This window comes from Ovis canadensis, chromosome 4, assembly GCF_042477335.2.
Source record: "Ovis canadensis isolate MfBH-ARS-UI-01 breed Bighorn chromosome 4, ARS-UI_OviCan_v2, whole genome shotgun sequence".
Classification (NCBI taxonomy): domain Eukaryota; kingdom Metazoa; phylum Chordata; class Mammalia; order Artiodactyla; family Bovidae; genus Ovis; species Ovis canadensis.
The window spans coordinates 41295723-41312698 of NC_091248.1; the positions used below are offsets into that span (position 1 = coordinate 41295723).

Consider the following 16976-nt stretch of genomic DNA (forward strand, 5'->3'; position numbering starts at 1 on the left):
GAGACAATGGCATATCACTTTGTTTCTAATTATCCAGGAAAAAAAGGGCAGTATCAGAAGCAAGGAATAATTACCATGACTGTAGTACTTATTTATTCTTCAGTGATGAGCATGTGAATATAAAAATGACTAGACATCAGTTTTGTTGAGAATCACCAATTTCCTACAAAGTGCATAGTTTCTTTTAGAAGGCTTCTATCACAAGCATGTCTCTACTGTGGACTGTGTTCTGAAAGGGAAGTTTCCTTTAGTGAAGTCCCTCGACTTTTCTGTCTAGATACTCACCCACCTCACTATGTGATTCATACACTGCCCCTCCTCCAACTCACTGAACATTTTCACAGTATCACTCAATTCTTAGACACTTTAAGCTCAGGGATAAAATTAAGTGCATTTCTTATGCCCAAAAAAAGCATCTCAAGAATTTTTCACTATTTTTTTTCTTAAAGGAGTGTTGCAGAGGAACTTAAGAGTGAGTGACAGTTGACAGAGCTCTGGTTGCCCAGCAACTGGCAATTTAAATATCTAGGAGCTGATATGATTTACCAACCTGATAAACAGCAAGGACTTTAATACAGTCTTAAAGACTGCTACAGATGTTGCATTGAGCTATTTATATGTGTTGATCTGTCTCAGTTTATTTTAATATGTGCAGATATATATGTATGTACATATGCTTATTTTTTCCTCCAGAAGTAGAATATGAAAGAAAAGATTGTATTTCTTCCCCTCTGTGACATTAATAGAAGTTGCCTGCGATAAAATGGTTTGTTTTAGCCCCTTTGTTTTTATTCAGATATTCAGTTTCAGAGAAGGCCTTCTCACTCAGAGGGAATAAGTGTCTTGTGGATTGAGTGCTGTGTTTGTTTTGAGTTCTGAGACTGTATTTATATATTTGGTAACCGTTATCTTATTTTTTGCAGGTTTTGTAATTCTCTTCATTTTTTTTTTTTGAAGGGGGGGGGAGTAATTGTTCTTTATTCTTCCCAGGAATTATAAGGTTTAATAGGTTTGGCTCTGAGTGTGTTAGTTTAATTGATTAGTGTGTTTTACTAATGGGATCAAGAGGCTTGGTTTTATCATGAGCCAGTTAGCTTCCTGGAGCAGGTTAATCTTCATCTTCTTGACCTTCCTGACCCTCAGTGGACATTGTTCATAGGTTCTTCCAAGCAGTGATAAAATAGCTACAACCAATCAGTAATAACAGTATAGAAACCCAAAGGGTCTCCCTCCCTAAGGAGGCAGGCCAGCACTGTCATTTTGTATATCAACAACACAACATGCTTGAGAAGCAGTCTGCATACAATCCTACTGTCTTGTCAGGAATATAAGGTGCTACATAAAACAAACTGCTAACATCCTGTTACTAGCATAGAACTTGAAATAATTTTGAGGATAATTTTAACACTGAATATATTTTATGATATGGGAATTCAAATGTAGATTGTTTCCATCACAGGATAGTTGAAGGACACAGCGAGGTAACTTTAAAATTGTTTCCTAAAACTTTACAATTCATTGAGTTAAGTCTTGAGGACCCTTTGGAAAGGAGGACATTTTTGCCAACCATGCATGTTTGATTTAAAATCCAACATCCTAAAGCTGCATGCCAGCTGTTTCAGGGTACCTTTCCTTCTACCTCTGATTACAGTGAAAACTCCCTTTCCTGAATTCTTATAGTGCATATGCTGTCCTGTTCCCTTTAAAAAATTATACTTATTAGGGCTGTGATGTTTCACGATTCTAGGGGCAGTTTGTAACACAGAGGCTGTGACTTTCATAATGATATTTCCCATTTATTGAGCATTGTGCTGAGTACTTAAAATGTATTGTCATTTGTCCCTAGTGATTCTACAAGTAGTTATTAGAGCCAGCATCTTATTGGTGAGGAAGGTCAGAGTAATAGAGTAATTTACCCATGAAAATATAGCAAGAAATTGGGAAGGTGGAATTTTCATTATGGTCTGTCAGACTCCAAAGCCAGTTTGCACTACGTTATTCTCTCTGTTTTGTTGTTTCTTAATTGTTTCTACCTATGTCATTCCTCCAGTGGTTCTCACACTTTAGCTCACTTAAGAATCATTGTGGATGTATGGCAAAATCAATACAATATTGTAAAGTAATTAGCCTCCAATTAAAATAAATAAATTTATATTAAAAAAAAAGGATCATTGTGGGAATTTGTTTAAAATGCCGTTTCTGGACTCTTGTTACACAGATTCTGATGTTGAAGTTTCTAGGTAAGTTCCAAGTATCTTAATCTGTATTTTTAGGGGAGTCCTTAGACAACACTCTAAGAAATCCCTGATGTGCTATATGTGAGACAGAAATCATCTGAGCTACGCCTTCAGCTCTGTACTGAGCGTGCACAGTAAGCACTCAGTGGTGGTGGTGGTTCAGTCACTCAGTCATGTCCTGTTCTGTGCGACCCCGTGGGCTGTCATCCTCCAGGCTCCTCTGCCCCTGGGGTTTCCCAGGCAAGAATAGTGGGGTGGGCTGCCATTTCCTCCTCCAGGGCATCTTCTTGACCCAGGGATTGAAACCATGTGTTCTGCATTTCAGGCGGATTCTTTACTGCCAAGCCCCTGAGGAACCCCAAGCCTAACAGTACATGCTAAATTCACTCTCTGTTAAAACTGTTGGTGCCGTGCTAAATATAGCCCACAGAGCTTTGTAACATGAACCTGGGTGGTATCTTAACTTGAATACAAAGTTTGTGCAAGTTAGAAAAGTCAATATTAATTGGTAGAGTGAAGATGAAAGAACGAGATATCTGATATGATGATTCATTTTTCCTGTCTAACTGTATTCTGGAATTTTAGGGGTATTTGAAAATAGTGATGTGTGTTCTAAGGAAACCTCTGTAGAAAAAGGACATACATAAATGAAAAAAGAACCAGAGAGGGGTGGAATTGAGATAAATCTTAAGTATAAAATAGAGTTCTTTGGAAGAGGATGAGAAGGCCATAAAAATGGAAGATAGAAGGTTGATTCAATTCGTTAGTAAAAATGGGTTCTTTGGAAAGGGATCAGAGACTAAAATGACCTATTCAATTGGAAGAGACCTTGGAGAACCCTAGTGGAAAAGAGGACCAAAGATAGCAGGATGGGAATAAAAGGAATCAATGACAACATAGGTGTTGGTTGGGGAAGAGTTCCACGTATTTCACACTTTTTTGAGTGGTCCTGGTAGTCAGGGCTTATCCTGTTTTCTTCTTGTGTGAATATTCTGCTGTTATCATTTCTTCACCTGAAGTATTTACCTGTCCATGTATGAAGATGTGTCTTGGCTGGCTCAAAATTGGACTGAACATTAGCAGTAGCTAGCACACTGAGTAACATAACCAGTGAAATCCTGCCTGAAAGAGAAGCCCTTAGGTCGGTTGAAATTCCCAAGATGATTTGTTAAAACAATAGATAAGTTCTTTGGAGAGGAATTTATACGTACTCAGGGAATATACTTCATGTTTCTCTTCAAACTTCTACAAAATGATAGTTATTCTTAACTTTATTTTTAGGAACAAAAAACAGCTGTTTTTTGACATAGTAATGTTTTACTTTATGTCAATACCCAAATGATTTTTGAAATTTATGTATATATATTAAATATTAAGTAATACCAGTGAGAGATTAGGGCAAACATGGTATGTGCTTGTGTACTAAGCCGCTTCAGTTGTGTCTGACTCTTCGTGACCCTTTGAACGGTGGCCCACCAGGCTCCTCTGTGCATGGGGATTCTCCAGGCAGGAGTACTGGAGTGGGTTGCCATGCCTTCCTCTGGGGATCTTCGCAGCTCAGGGATTGAACCCAGGTCTTCTGTGACTCCTGCATTGCAGGTGGATTCTTTATTGCTGAGCCACTGGGGAAGCCCAAACGTGGTATATTCCAAAGCAAATAATAGCACAGTATTTTTCCTTAGGGTAGACATTTGCCTCCTAAAAGAAAAAAGCAAAGAAAGGAAAAAAGTTTTGGTATTTAGATCCCTATTATAAGCCTAGTGGAGTGTGAAAGATTAACAGCTGCATTGCAGGGTGAGAGGCATCGTGTGTCACTGTTTTCTCCTGGGATGGAACTAGGCCTGAAGTAAAACACAGTTTCTGTACTAATAATGATAATAGTAGCTGACATTTTTGAGCACCTACTCCATACCAATTACTTTGCATTTAGCTTTTGTCCAAGCCTCACAGTGACCTGGTAAGTTAAATAATTCATGTTTAAGCAACTGAGGCTCAGAGAGGTTAATTGACTACCAGATCACCCAGCTAGTGAGACATCTTACATGGGCACTTTGCTGCATGAAGCGATTTTCACATCTTTAGTAGGTAGATTGCAGGATTAAAAAAAAAAATCACAGAAAAAATTTAAATGTATTCAGTATTGAAGTTTGAAAGAAAGAACCATGTCGATCTAAATTGCACTGATGGATAAAGGTCTTTTGTATTTGGCTTGCTGATCGTGACCCATGTCTCCACACTGGCAGGGTAGTAGGCTGCGAGCCAGGTTCTTTTAAGCACGCTTGATCAGGCAAGTTTTCTGCAGGGAAGGTTATAGTGTATAGATCACAAAGCCCTCCTGCTGCACAGGTATCAGAGGTTGTCTGTTGCAAGTTCCTTCACTTCGACTATTACTCCCTTTTCTCAATTCTATTTTAGACTTTGGTCTCATGTGTATTTACAAGTAGACAACGCTTTTTTTTAACAGCCTCTTTGCCATGACTAAGAGGAGGCTTGTATATCCTGCAGTTTCCAGGCATTGTGATTCTCATTTTAAACTCACACTGATGATAATGGTAGCTGTGACTTACTATTCCCTATTGTCCAAGAAGGGAAGTTGTAGGTAGGGGCCTTCAAAGGTGATCTCATAGAAATCAGTGCAAGAAGGATTTTGATGAAATGGTCTTCATAGAAGCTGTTTGAGATATGATTTGGGTGCTGGATACCCTGGGGCTAAGCCGTGTGGTTTTAAACTCAATGCTTACTAAGAAAAGGCCTACCTTTATTAGTACAGGCTCTGAAGTTGGCAGAATTTCTTCTTATAAAATGAATTATCCAGCAGACCATTTCTGATTGTGTTATATATATTTTTAGATACTACCATTGTGTTATATGTATAGTATAGGCTACTGAATCCTATTTTTAATATGCAAAATGTATACAGAACTAACCTTCCAAAATACATTCTGTGCTCTGTGTTACACCCTGCAGTGTAGCCTGTGCTTAAATGGTTCTCCTAAAAAGTCTTAGAAGAGAACTTATTATTTGCTTTCAAATTAGCACAGAGAGTGTACGTTTGCTGTGTGGCCTTCCAGTGGCCGTTCTGTTCTTACCTGTACTCTAAGAGTGCCTGTCAACTAGTTTTCCAGTCCCCAGAGTCCACAGGGTCCCAAGGGTCCTATTGTTTAAGACAACTTAAGTGTGGTCATTAGTTTTATTTTTCAATCCTGCTTCTGCTACTGAAGTTGGAGGGGAACGAGTATCCTTAAATCTCTATATCCCATTCTCCTGTCTCTTGATGAATACTAGTTCGATTATTTTGATGCAGTTGTGAATTTGTAGGACTTGTCTAATGAATAAATGAATTTCCTCAGGCTGAGAAAAACCTGAAACGAATGAGGTGAGAAGCTGAAACTTTCCAGTGATCTGAGAAATCACTTCAGTTCAAAACCCTTAATAATGACATTATATAGGACAATCTAATTTAAAGGCAAATTTGTTTTGGGGTGTTTGCTATCTTAGCCTGATTCATGAAGACCCACACCTTGTCTGGGTCTACTCTTTCTAAATAGTGGTTCATGCTCCAGAGTATTTTTATTTCTTTCATTGGTATAAGTCAAAGGACTGTGTTCTAGTCCTTCAGAACTTTACACTAACAAGTTGGATAAATGGTTCTTTCCCAAAGGTAGGCAAGTGAAGTTTTATTGGTTTAGCCCTTTTCCTCTAAGAATTTATTGTGTTCCTTTACGTACCAGGGCTTCCCAGGTGGCTCAGAGGTTAAAGCGTCTGCCCACAAGGCAGGAGACCTGGGTTCAATCCCTGGGTCGGAAAGATTCCCCTGGAGAAGGAAATGGCAACCCACTCCAGTATTCTTGCCTGGAGAATCCCATGGACGGAGGAACCTGATGGGCTACAGTCCACTGGGTCGCAAAGAGTCGGACACGACTGAGCGACTTCACTTTCTTTACGTACCAGGCAGGTGGTAGATATGGGGACTGCAGAGATGGGATAGTGCAATCCCTGAAACGAGGACCGTAGTCTCATGATGAGTAAAAGTACGTCACTAATACAAGAGGTGCTCTTATTATCTGACATAGGGGTGTTATACAGTTATGGTACAAGACATAGTGGGAACATAGATGAGGAAGCTGACCATTTACTTGAAGTGATTGGTTAAAATTTCTCACTTGAACATGGCTTTAAAGAATTTGAGCTGGGAGGTAGAGAAGAGATGATAGTATTTTGCAGGGAAGGAGGCACAAAAGCATGGAAATGTGAACAATACTATAGAGAAAGAATTAATCCCACAGTCATCTTATGTGTTTAAGTATAGCCACATAGATGCTCATACAGGTGTTCATTCTGATTTCTCAATGCCTCTGCCTCAGCAGTAGTTGATAATGTTGAATATCACCCTAGGAATAATGACAGATTGTCTGGAACCATAGGAGTTATGTGTGAGGAAAAGAAGGCAGGAGAGAAATAGGGGTGAGAAGAAATAAATTATTAAGGAACTTGAATGCCATCTAAGGAGTTTATAGGTTACCACATTTTATTTACTAATTAATTCATTCAGACATTCTTTGGAGGCAAGGATACCAGATAGAAGGCTAGATAAACAATGTAATCAAGAATAAATAATTACTTGAGCCAAGGCAGTATTCATTGAAAGGGAAAGGAGAGCCCAGATACAAAGATGCTTTTAAGACATCAGTGTTCTGGCTTTGATGACTATCTTTGGGAAATGTGAGAAGTAAAGAATTAAAAATTTTCATCATGGGTAACAGAGTATCTGGTATGTATGCAATTAAGAGTTTGTTTAATTGAGTAGAATGTTAAGAGTGATTTTTCTAGCATTTTTCTCCAAAAGATGAAATTATGGCAGAATATTAGGTTTTGAGGCATAAGATAGACACTGGAGGTCTGGTGAACCTCCTCATGAACTCAGAGCACCATACAGTGGGTGCTATGAATTGAGTCAGCCCATGAAGCTGAGGACTTGGGGCTAATGGCTCCATCACAGAAGAAAAGGACTTGCAAATAAGTGTGAATGATTTTTTAGACTAAGCTGTGCATTACAACTTGCCCTAAGTCTGAGAAAAATATTTTAGAGACACAGTTCTTGTTAGTTACATAGACTACAAAATCATTCCACTTTTTCCTAATACCAATTGCCCAAAAGAAGAAAAAAGAAAACTATAATAAGCTTAGATTATAGTTTTAAAAATCAAAATAAAGATTGTGGTAGGAAGATGAAGTCTTAGTCGTATTTGAAAGCTTATATTGTGAGAATTCCTGTAGACATTTATTGTAACTATTTACTTTTCATCATTGGTTATTGAGTTCAGTCTGTTCAATGACTAGGTAAGTTCTTTAGTAAAGATCTGCAACTCAGTGAGTCAGTACTGAAATTGTGATCACTAGGTAGATAGAGTCTTGATATTCAAGCAGCTTTGCTAGAACAGCCTGTGATTCCCTGTGATGCAACAAAGAGAGGAGTGGGCTAAAAGGCAGAAGGCCAGCCCTCCCATTTGTCATCTGCATGTCTGTGAACAAATTCTCAAAACTTCCCTAAGCCTCAAAGTCTTCATCTATAAAATGGGGATAAAAATGGCTTTGTATACTCCAGGGCTATTGTGAAGATCAGAGGAAATAATCCTTGTGCAAATTCTTTGTGATCTGTAAAGCTCTGCTAACTTGCCCATTATAGAACATTATGGAAAGCAGGTGAAATAGTTCAAGGATCTATGGAACCACCTCCACAATAATGTTAATGATAAGCGCAGTGTGGGCTAGGTCAGTGTAATGTGTTAATGCCCTCTTTCCCTGGCTGCACAGGCAGGCTAAAGCATTGCAAGATGTCATCCCCTTGGGCTATTGCCCTGTGCTCTATCCCAGGATAATAGCACTGATTTATTTGCAGGCAGCTGACCAACTTGTAGTCAGAGATGACTTCTTTGAAGCAGACTCTTAACTCCCTATTGTGGATCCAGGTCCCTCAAGGAATATGGTGGTGGTAGTTTAGCTGCTAAGTCGTGTCCGACTCTTGTGACCTCATTGACTGTAGCCTGCCAGTCTCTGTCCATGGGATTCTCCAGGCAAGAATACTGGAGTGGCTTGCCATTTCCTTCTCCAGGGGATCTTCCTAACCTAGGAATTGAACCCGGGTCTCCTGCATTGCAGGCAGATTCTTTATCAACTGAGCTACCAGGGAAGCCCTCAGGGAATATAGTTGACCCAAAATAACCATTCTTGGCTCTCAATAGGGAAAAGGTTTATAGCAGCAATTTTGCTCTTGCTGTGCTTATATTATCTCCTTAAGTGTGCATATATGTGTGTGTGTATACATTTTTTACAGCATGGACAAATTAAGGTGCTAGTTAATTGAAACTGTTATTTGAAGGCAGTAGTTCTGTATCTGCTTTAATAATCTGTATTCACAAATAATCAGCGTAACTTTATTCTTTTTTTTCACTTATCTACCCACATGAAGGTCAGTTTCCTATTATTTGTAGTTCAAACTTATTGTAAGAATGACTAATATTGTAGGGGAAAACCTCTCTATTCTAAAGAAAATAGTCTGTTTTCAGCAGTCCATTTAGATAAAGAAACTTGGGAAGATTTAAGAATAAATTGTCCTTTTTCATTGATAAATATTCCCCCACTGGTCCCTCTTTCTTTTCCAGGCAACTAAAAATAGTCTTAATTTGTGCCAAATTCTGAATCAATTTTGTCCCTAAAAGGCGTGAATAGGACTACTCATCTGCTGATCTTCTTGTTCATGAGTAGAGGGAAGTGTGTGGAGGCTCTGATGCACACACACAGACACACACACCCCATATGCATATACGTGTAGAGTACCCATATCCCTGAAACATTTTAGGAGAGCTCTTTAAATGGCCATATTGCGGTTATGCAGCTATAGTTACTGTGGTAACTTTGGTTTAATGTGGCTTGTTGGAAATGCGGATATCATAAGTGGAAACTAGTATGTATCAACATAGAAATGCATAGTAATTTTCTTTATAACAGTGTTCAGATAGCAAAGCTTTCATAATGTTAGAAGAATGTGTAATGATTAGGCAGTTATTAAAAAGGTTGAATGGCACAGAGAGTAGCTTACATTTTTGAAAGGTATTTAATGTGGTATTTTGGAAACCAAATTCATATTTCCACTTGAGATTCACTTTGCACCTCAAGTCCAGAACTTTGAAGATAAAACTGTACAGTTATGTATTGATACAATTATGTATCAATAAATGGCCATGGACAGTTGTCATATGTGTTTGTGGAAGTAAATGGCAGAAGTGTGTAGAAATAGAAGCATCTTTTTAATCTTAGATTTTGGGACAAGTAACAAAACTTTGGCTTTGTATGTATGTTTAACTTTTGGAAATTATTGGTTAAATTGAGTTTTATATGAAGTATACAAGTGTCAGTTGTACAAAGTGGCATTATAGATTTAAAATAATTATTTTTAAAACACAGAGTAACTGCCTTTGAAGGAAAGTACCTTCCAATGCTGCTTCACTTACAGTCTCTTAAAGTTTCCTGTCCCTTGCTTTTTGTTATTTTTTATTTGAAATCAAACTGTGCTATTGAGAATCAAGAATGTATCTAGAGCATTTTAAAATATTTTAGATTGCAATGTAAAAAAACTAAAATGTCAAAATCGCAAAGTCCACAGTCATCAATTTTAGGTAGTCTATAAATTCAAATTTCACTCAATTTTAACTTTCACTTTGCTTCATTACCTTTTAATTATGAAGCATATGGCATGTCAATTTTCTCACCTATAAGGATAGAGAAGGGAGTTACAAGTATCCATTAGCATGGTTGATGTGAAAATAATGTAAAATATGGTAATGTGTCTAAAAGTACTTTGTAACTAAAGAACTATGCAAATGATGTTATTACATTAAAAATATAATACTGACATCTTTTTATTTGGAAGCCACTGACTATTTGCTGATACAGAAATCAAATTTTTTGCTCTTCACTTTTTTTTTGTAGAAATACTACTTTCTCTTTAACCTGGAAATTAAGATTCTTTAAGTAATGCTGATAAAGTAGCACATCTGTGCAAATTTTTGAAGATTTATGAAAATGTGCATTTTATTGTTTCTAAATCATAATATATATCCAGCATGAATGATGTGGTAAGGATTAGCCTGTTAGAATTGATTACACTACCTATTTTTAATAACTATCATATTTCTATTTTGAGACCATTTGAAGTGTTATAGGTATTCTTAGTGATGTTATATGGTTCTTCAAGGGAAATATGTATTTATATCTGCTTTATACATTTGGACAAAAATAGTAATAACACTTTCACAATACTGATTGGAAAATGAGTCACAATAAATATGTTGGATTTTCAAGATAAAAAGTGTATGGTTCTCAGAGTTACAGCATACTGTCTATAAAAATAGTGCAATTGGGATATACTATTTTAGTAAGAAACTCATTAAGTACAACTTTAAGAGCTTCTTTTTCCTCTTGATTTTTTCAACTTTGAAATTCCAGTAAGCTGTTGGGAAAATGTCCTTCCTATTGCTCTTTGCTAGAAGTGAGAGTATATTCAAATTAAAAACAGAAAGTCCCTTAAATTCCTCTCAAGAAGTCCATCCTGTAAGTGCCACCCCTGGAAAGACTATGGTTGTTATTACTTTTGATTGGAACAAGATTGCAAAAGACTTCAAGAGGAAATGGAACTGGTAATGAGAATTTTCTGTCACCCTTGTAGTTTGTAGTGTATTTGTTATACTTCTTTTTAGTCTATTACAGTGTGTTTGGCAAGAAGTTCTTACCTTCAGAAGGAAATCTGTAACAGTAATAACTAAGAATACTGTATAATGAGATACTTATTATAATTAAAATTAAAATTTAAAATTTCTGTAATAATGATAACAACAAATTAGTTATAATTGTAAATAAGAAACTAATGATAATTACATGGAGTGCTTTTCAGGCTTCCCAGGTGACTCAGTGGTAAATAATCCGCCTGCCAATGCAGGAGACTCAGGTTCAATCCCTGGATTGGGAAGATCCCTTGGAGAAAGGAGTGACAATCCACTCTAGTATTCTTACTTGGGGAATCCCATGAACAGAGAAGCCTGGTGGACTATATAGTTCATGGGGTCGCAAAAGAGTCGGACATGACTTAGCGACTAAACAACAATAACATGAAGTGCTTTTCACATATTCCTTCCACATCTATTATTTTATTTTAGTGTTTGCATATTTTTGTGCTTTGGTAAATTTGCTCTTTTGTAAATGAAGACTTAAGAAACCTGGGAGGTTGATGTGACTACCTCAGAGACTCTCTGTTGAGCTGTGGCTGAACTGAAACTCAAGGCTGGTCCTCTTACGTTTCTTTTCCCGTGTGGCTTGATGTAACGTATATAATACACAGGCATTTTTCTTGCATTCTAGGTTCCACCTAGACCAGCTTCTCGTGGACCAGCATTGCCAGCTAACAGAAGGCTGTGAGTCTGCATCTCGGCCCATCAATCCTTCTCCTTATTCCCATGATGAGTTCACCAGTGCGGTCCGGTCAGTCTGGTTGCTTTTTAAACTTTAAACAAATTTAGTATGAAAGATGTTGTTTTGTATTGCTTCAAGTTAAGCAACTTAAATTGTGAAATAACTTTTTTTTCCTGATGAAGTTTGGTCGATATAATGAATTTTGAACTGTGTTCTATAGCCAATCCTCTATTACATAACCAGTTTGCAGTGCAGGCAATTAATTTCATTTGCTTTGTTATCTGAGCAGTAGACTTTAATTCCTCTGCTGCAAATGTAACATTTGGGGTGAATTTTATGAAGTTATAAACATTTATTAAATATGACATAGGCATCTAACTCTACATCCATAGTCTTCTGACCAAATACCTGTCTGTATGCTTTTTAAATGGTGTCATGGGCTTTGCAAGTCAGCTTGTGAATTTACTCCTCTTCCATCTCTGTGACACACAGGAAGGATATTTTTCTTCTCCACCCTTCTTTGCTGCCACTCCTGTTTCCTATATACATATTTAATTATAATCTCAACAACCTGCTTCCTCTGAGTCCAGTTGATGTGTGGCTCATGTAGTGTTGTGATCAGCACAGCCAACACCCATTTCTCCAGGAATAGGGTGTCACTTTTGGAACAAACACGATCCAAATCTTCAGAATGATGGAATAGCTTCAGATATCACATGTTAAACATAGACAAATTTAAAAAGAATTTTCTGTTTGGATCATTATGGGAGTATTTATTTCTGCGTATTCTTTAAAAATATTTCAGCATATTGATATCCTTGAGTTATCCAACTCCTGAGGTTGAAGCTAGTAGAATATTTTACTCAGCTTATAAAGGGAAATCTTTTGCCAAGATTTTCACTCTGTGGAGGGCTGGCCACACCCAGATCAGCTGCTCTGAAATTTCAGTGTCTCATCAGCCTTCTCCACATCCCCAGCAAGTTGCCAGTTTCTGTGTTGAATTTGGAACTAGAAATTATTGGAGAGTGTAACAGTATTTGTTCATTCTAAATGATGTAGTAGAGATATTCCAGAATCTTTAGTCACAGTCATGATTTATAATTGGCGTTATTATCTGAATAAGAGATGAAGTTACCTAGGCTTCTTATATCTGAGTCCCCGTAGCTCACGAGTTCTCAAACTTCAGCATCAATGGGAGGGCTTGTTAAAATGAAGCTACTTCCCCATTTTTTTTTTTTTTTTGATTCAGGTCTTAGGTGTGTCCCAGGAATTGCAGTATTTACAGGTTTCTCTAGGTGATGCTGCTGCTGCCTGGGGACTACACTTTGGGAAGCACGGGTCTAGCCTGCTATACCCGTTCCTCCCTCCACCTCTGCCTGCTCCCCACCCACTCTTGGCCCCACACCCCTACCCTCGCAGGCAGCCCTCTGTGTGACCTGCATTACTTATCACAATTAAGTATAGAATTACAGTCCTTTCTATTGAGTTAAACTTAAAATGATATTTGCATCTTATATATGAATATATTACCTTAAAAATATGTATTACAGTAAGTCCCCTACATATGAACGAGTTCCATTCCAAGAGTGCATTTGTAAGTTCAGTTTGTTAGTAAGTCCAACAAAGTTAACCTAGGTACCCAACTAACACAATCAGTTGTATGGTACTGTACTGTAATAAGTTTATATAACACATGCATGAAAAGCAGAAAAGTGAAACATTTTTCATCTTACAGTACAGTACCTTAGAAAGTAGAGTAGTGCAACAGCTGGCATACAGGGGCTGGCACACATGTTCACATCGTTAAGGTTCGTATGTAGGGGACTTACTGTATGTATATTTTCTCTGTCAATGGGAGTAGATATATTTATTTATCTATAAATTTAATGTTTCAAAATTACATAATTTAAAAGAAACATTTAATTTAGAAATACCATAGTCAAACTTTTTTTCTTGTGGTAGAATGTGTTGGAATCATTAAAAAACATACTGAAAGAAGTTGGAACAAATTGGCTAAAGTACAGATGTGGCAGAAAACTTACTCCATTTCTACAAGTTACTGTCTAGAATTTATACAGGGAGTGCCCTTAATTCTTAAGACCAGAAACTATACTTTTTATATATTTTTATAAAATTGTCTGTGTCTCTTTATTCTCTACTCATCTTCCCCATATCTTCTCCAGATTGTTTGTTTACCTCACATTTTTATTTCACAGAGAATGACAGGCCAGATAGAACCATGGGAAAGTAGTTTTGTTATTTCTACCTGAATTTGTAATCTTGAAATGGACACAAAATGCAGATCTCAATAAGGCTAATGAAGGATGAAACTATGTGGCAAATTTTTGGATCTAAATTATAATTAAACTCAACTTATAAAATTTAACTTTTAAATAGTTATTGGATTCACTTATTTTCTTTTTTTATTGAAGTATAGTTGATGTGCAATATTCTGTAAGCTACAAGTGTGCAATATAGTGGTTCACAATTTTTAAAGATTACTTTCCATTTATAGTTGTTGTAAAATATTGGCTACATTCCCCATGTTGTTTAATATATACTTCTAGCTTGTTTTATATATGACAAGTTGTACCTGTATATTGCCCCTCTCCCCTTTCCTCTTCCTCACGGTAATCACTAGTTTTTTCTCTGTATCTGTAAGTCTGTTTCTTTTTGGTTACATTCACTAGTTTGTTGTACTTTTTAGATTCCACATGTAAGTGGTATCATACAGTATTTGCTTCTCTAACTTATTTCACTCAGCATAATTCTCTTAATGTCCATTCATGTTTTGCAAATGGCAGAATTTCAAACTGGACCCTCTTATTTTTAATGTGAAACACACAATCCTGTTAGAACACTATTGTCAGCCGTTAGATTCCCAGTTTAGCCAGTCAAGGCATGTTTAAAGGTATATACTTGGCAATTAATGAATACAGAAATATTTTGATCACCCTATTTGAAAAGGAGAATCGATACAATGTAATAAGAAATATTTAAAAATTTCACCTGGTTAAAAAAAAGTGGAACAAATGGCAGGAAGACAAACAGGTGAGAAATTCTATGGTGATGCTTAATGTGATCTATGGACATCTTAGCTCGTTTCTCAGGTATGCCTGTATTACATCTAATTTCATTCTAAAAGTAATGAGTTTTTATTGAGAGATCAATGTAAGGGTTATTCCACTCTTAATTTTCTCATCTGATGTGTGGAACAGAATGTGGGAGTGACATTTTTGTTGTTGAGGTAACTGCTTAAGAGGTAAAGTATATTGGGCAAAAAGCTATAGAAACGAAGTGTACATGTGAGGAACAGATGGTCAGAAGTACCATTTACTAAACTTTGTGAGGTAAAAGAGAAAAGGAAAACAGATGAATGCATACACCTAACTTTTGAAAGAGAAAAAATATATATGGTTAAAGGAGTTTAGGGTTAAATAGAAATCTTATTGTCTGTGCAGCATAGACTGTTGTTTGTATAAGAAGGGGACGTGAATCCATGTTTTAAGGTGTGTATAGAGAAGGAATGAGTAGCACTTAAATTCAGCTTCTAATGCTCAATTTGTAGCATTATATAAAGACTCTGAGTTCCTATATGTAAATGTAATATATAATAAGATGATCAAATATACTGGACTCCTTTTCAAAAAGACAAAGTAAAATAATACCAAATATTCGGATTAATCCTACAGATACCTAACATAGCTCACTATTGGTAACATTTGACAGCTGAAATCAGCATACCCTGCCCCCAAGAGTACTGATTTTGTAATATGAAAATGTCCTTTGAGGCTGCTATTTCGCTGAGGAGGTTATTGCCAGTCATGATAATTGTTCAGTTAGAAGAAGTATAAGACAGTGACCAAGTGAAGCTCATTTGACTTTAGAGTCATTAAGATTTTTCTTATGGACTTTCTTTCTTATAAATACTACTGGCCTGCTGAGAGCAGCATTATACAGAGGTCTTAATCAGTTATGTTTGGAAAGTTCTTATGAATGAACTCTAAATTGAAGAAAGTCATAGCAAATGGATCAGGCGGTGGGAATCTTTTCTGTTTATTCCAAATACAAACTGCGATCAGAGAGACCTGAAATGCACTTTGCATTTATATAAAGGAAAATGTTCTAGCCACAAACATTAAAACATTCTTCAGCTACTATTAGCTTGTATCTCACGGTGCCATATATATTCTACTGGCGAGAAGTAACCTAATTGTTTGACTTAGAAAAAGTGTTTTTCTCACATCTCCTTAAAAAAAAAAACCTGTCTAAAAAGAATTAAATTGGTCTTATGCAATCACCATCCATTTATTTTGCTTTTGTTCTGCAAAGGGCTCTAAGGAGTTATTGTACACCAGAAAAATAGTCTCACTCCAGTTGTTCCAGAAATTCTTTATCGTATTTCAGATAGAGTATTTCTGTTTGTCTTGAAAATTGGTTCTGGGATGGTGTAAGTCTTTTTTTTGTCAGGTATTAACAAAATTCTCATAGAAGTTCTCTGCTGCTGCTGCTCCTGCTAAGTCGCTTCAGTCGTGACCGACTCTGTGCGACCCCATAGACAGCAACCTATCAGGCTCCCCTGTCCCTGGGATTCTCCAGGCAAGAACACTGGAGTGGGTTGCCATTTCCTTCTCCAATGCATGAAAGTGAAAAGTGAAGGTGAACTCACTCAGTCGTGTCCGACTCTGTGCGACCCCATAGACGGCAGCCCACGAGGCTCCCCTGTCCATGGGATTTTCCAGGCAAGAGTACTATCAAGTACTAAATATTACTGCCTCGATCATATATTCAGTCAAACAATAAATATTGATTTCTGAATATGGAATACACTGATTTTTATTTTAATCTTGCTTCCCCAGTAATGTTCTAGGTTAGAGCACTGGGTGTTGCTTTTGGGCTCTGAGGAGTCTGAATGGAGTACATGCACAACACTGGCAGCTAGCTTGATGCAGTTAAGATAGTTGTTCATTCAAAACTTAACTATGCATGTATTTGGGCTTCCCTGATGGCTCAGTTGGTAAAGAATCGCCTGCAATGAAGGAAACCCCAGTTTGATTCCTGGGTTGGGAAGATCCACTGGAGAAGGGATAGGCTACCCACTGCGGTATTCTTGTGCTTCCCTGTGGCTCAGCTGGTAAAGAATCCACCTGCAATCAGGAGACCTAGGTTCGATCCCTGGGTTGGGAAGATCCCCTGGAGAAGGGAAAGGCTACCCACTCCAGTATTCTGGCCTAGAGAATTCCATGGACTGTGTAGTCCCTGACGTCTCAAAGA

At 37.2% G+C, this 16976-nt stretch overlaps 1 protein-coding gene across 2 annotated transcripts in view; it reads left to right on the plus strand.

Annotated features, from left to right (window-relative positions):
* Nucleotides 1-16976, plus strand: part of HDAC9 (histone deacetylase 9) — a 1067281-nt gene that overhangs the window by 73197 nt on the left and 977108 nt on the right. For both annotated transcript variants that reach the window (XM_069587626.1, XM_069587611.1), the window contains exon 2: nt 11652-11771. In XM_069587626.1, the coding sequence (XP_069443727.1) occupies nt 11747-11771 (25 nt within the window). In that variant the 5' untranslated portion in view covers nt 11652-11746. The remainder of the gene's footprint in view (nt 1-11651; nt 11772-16976) is intronic.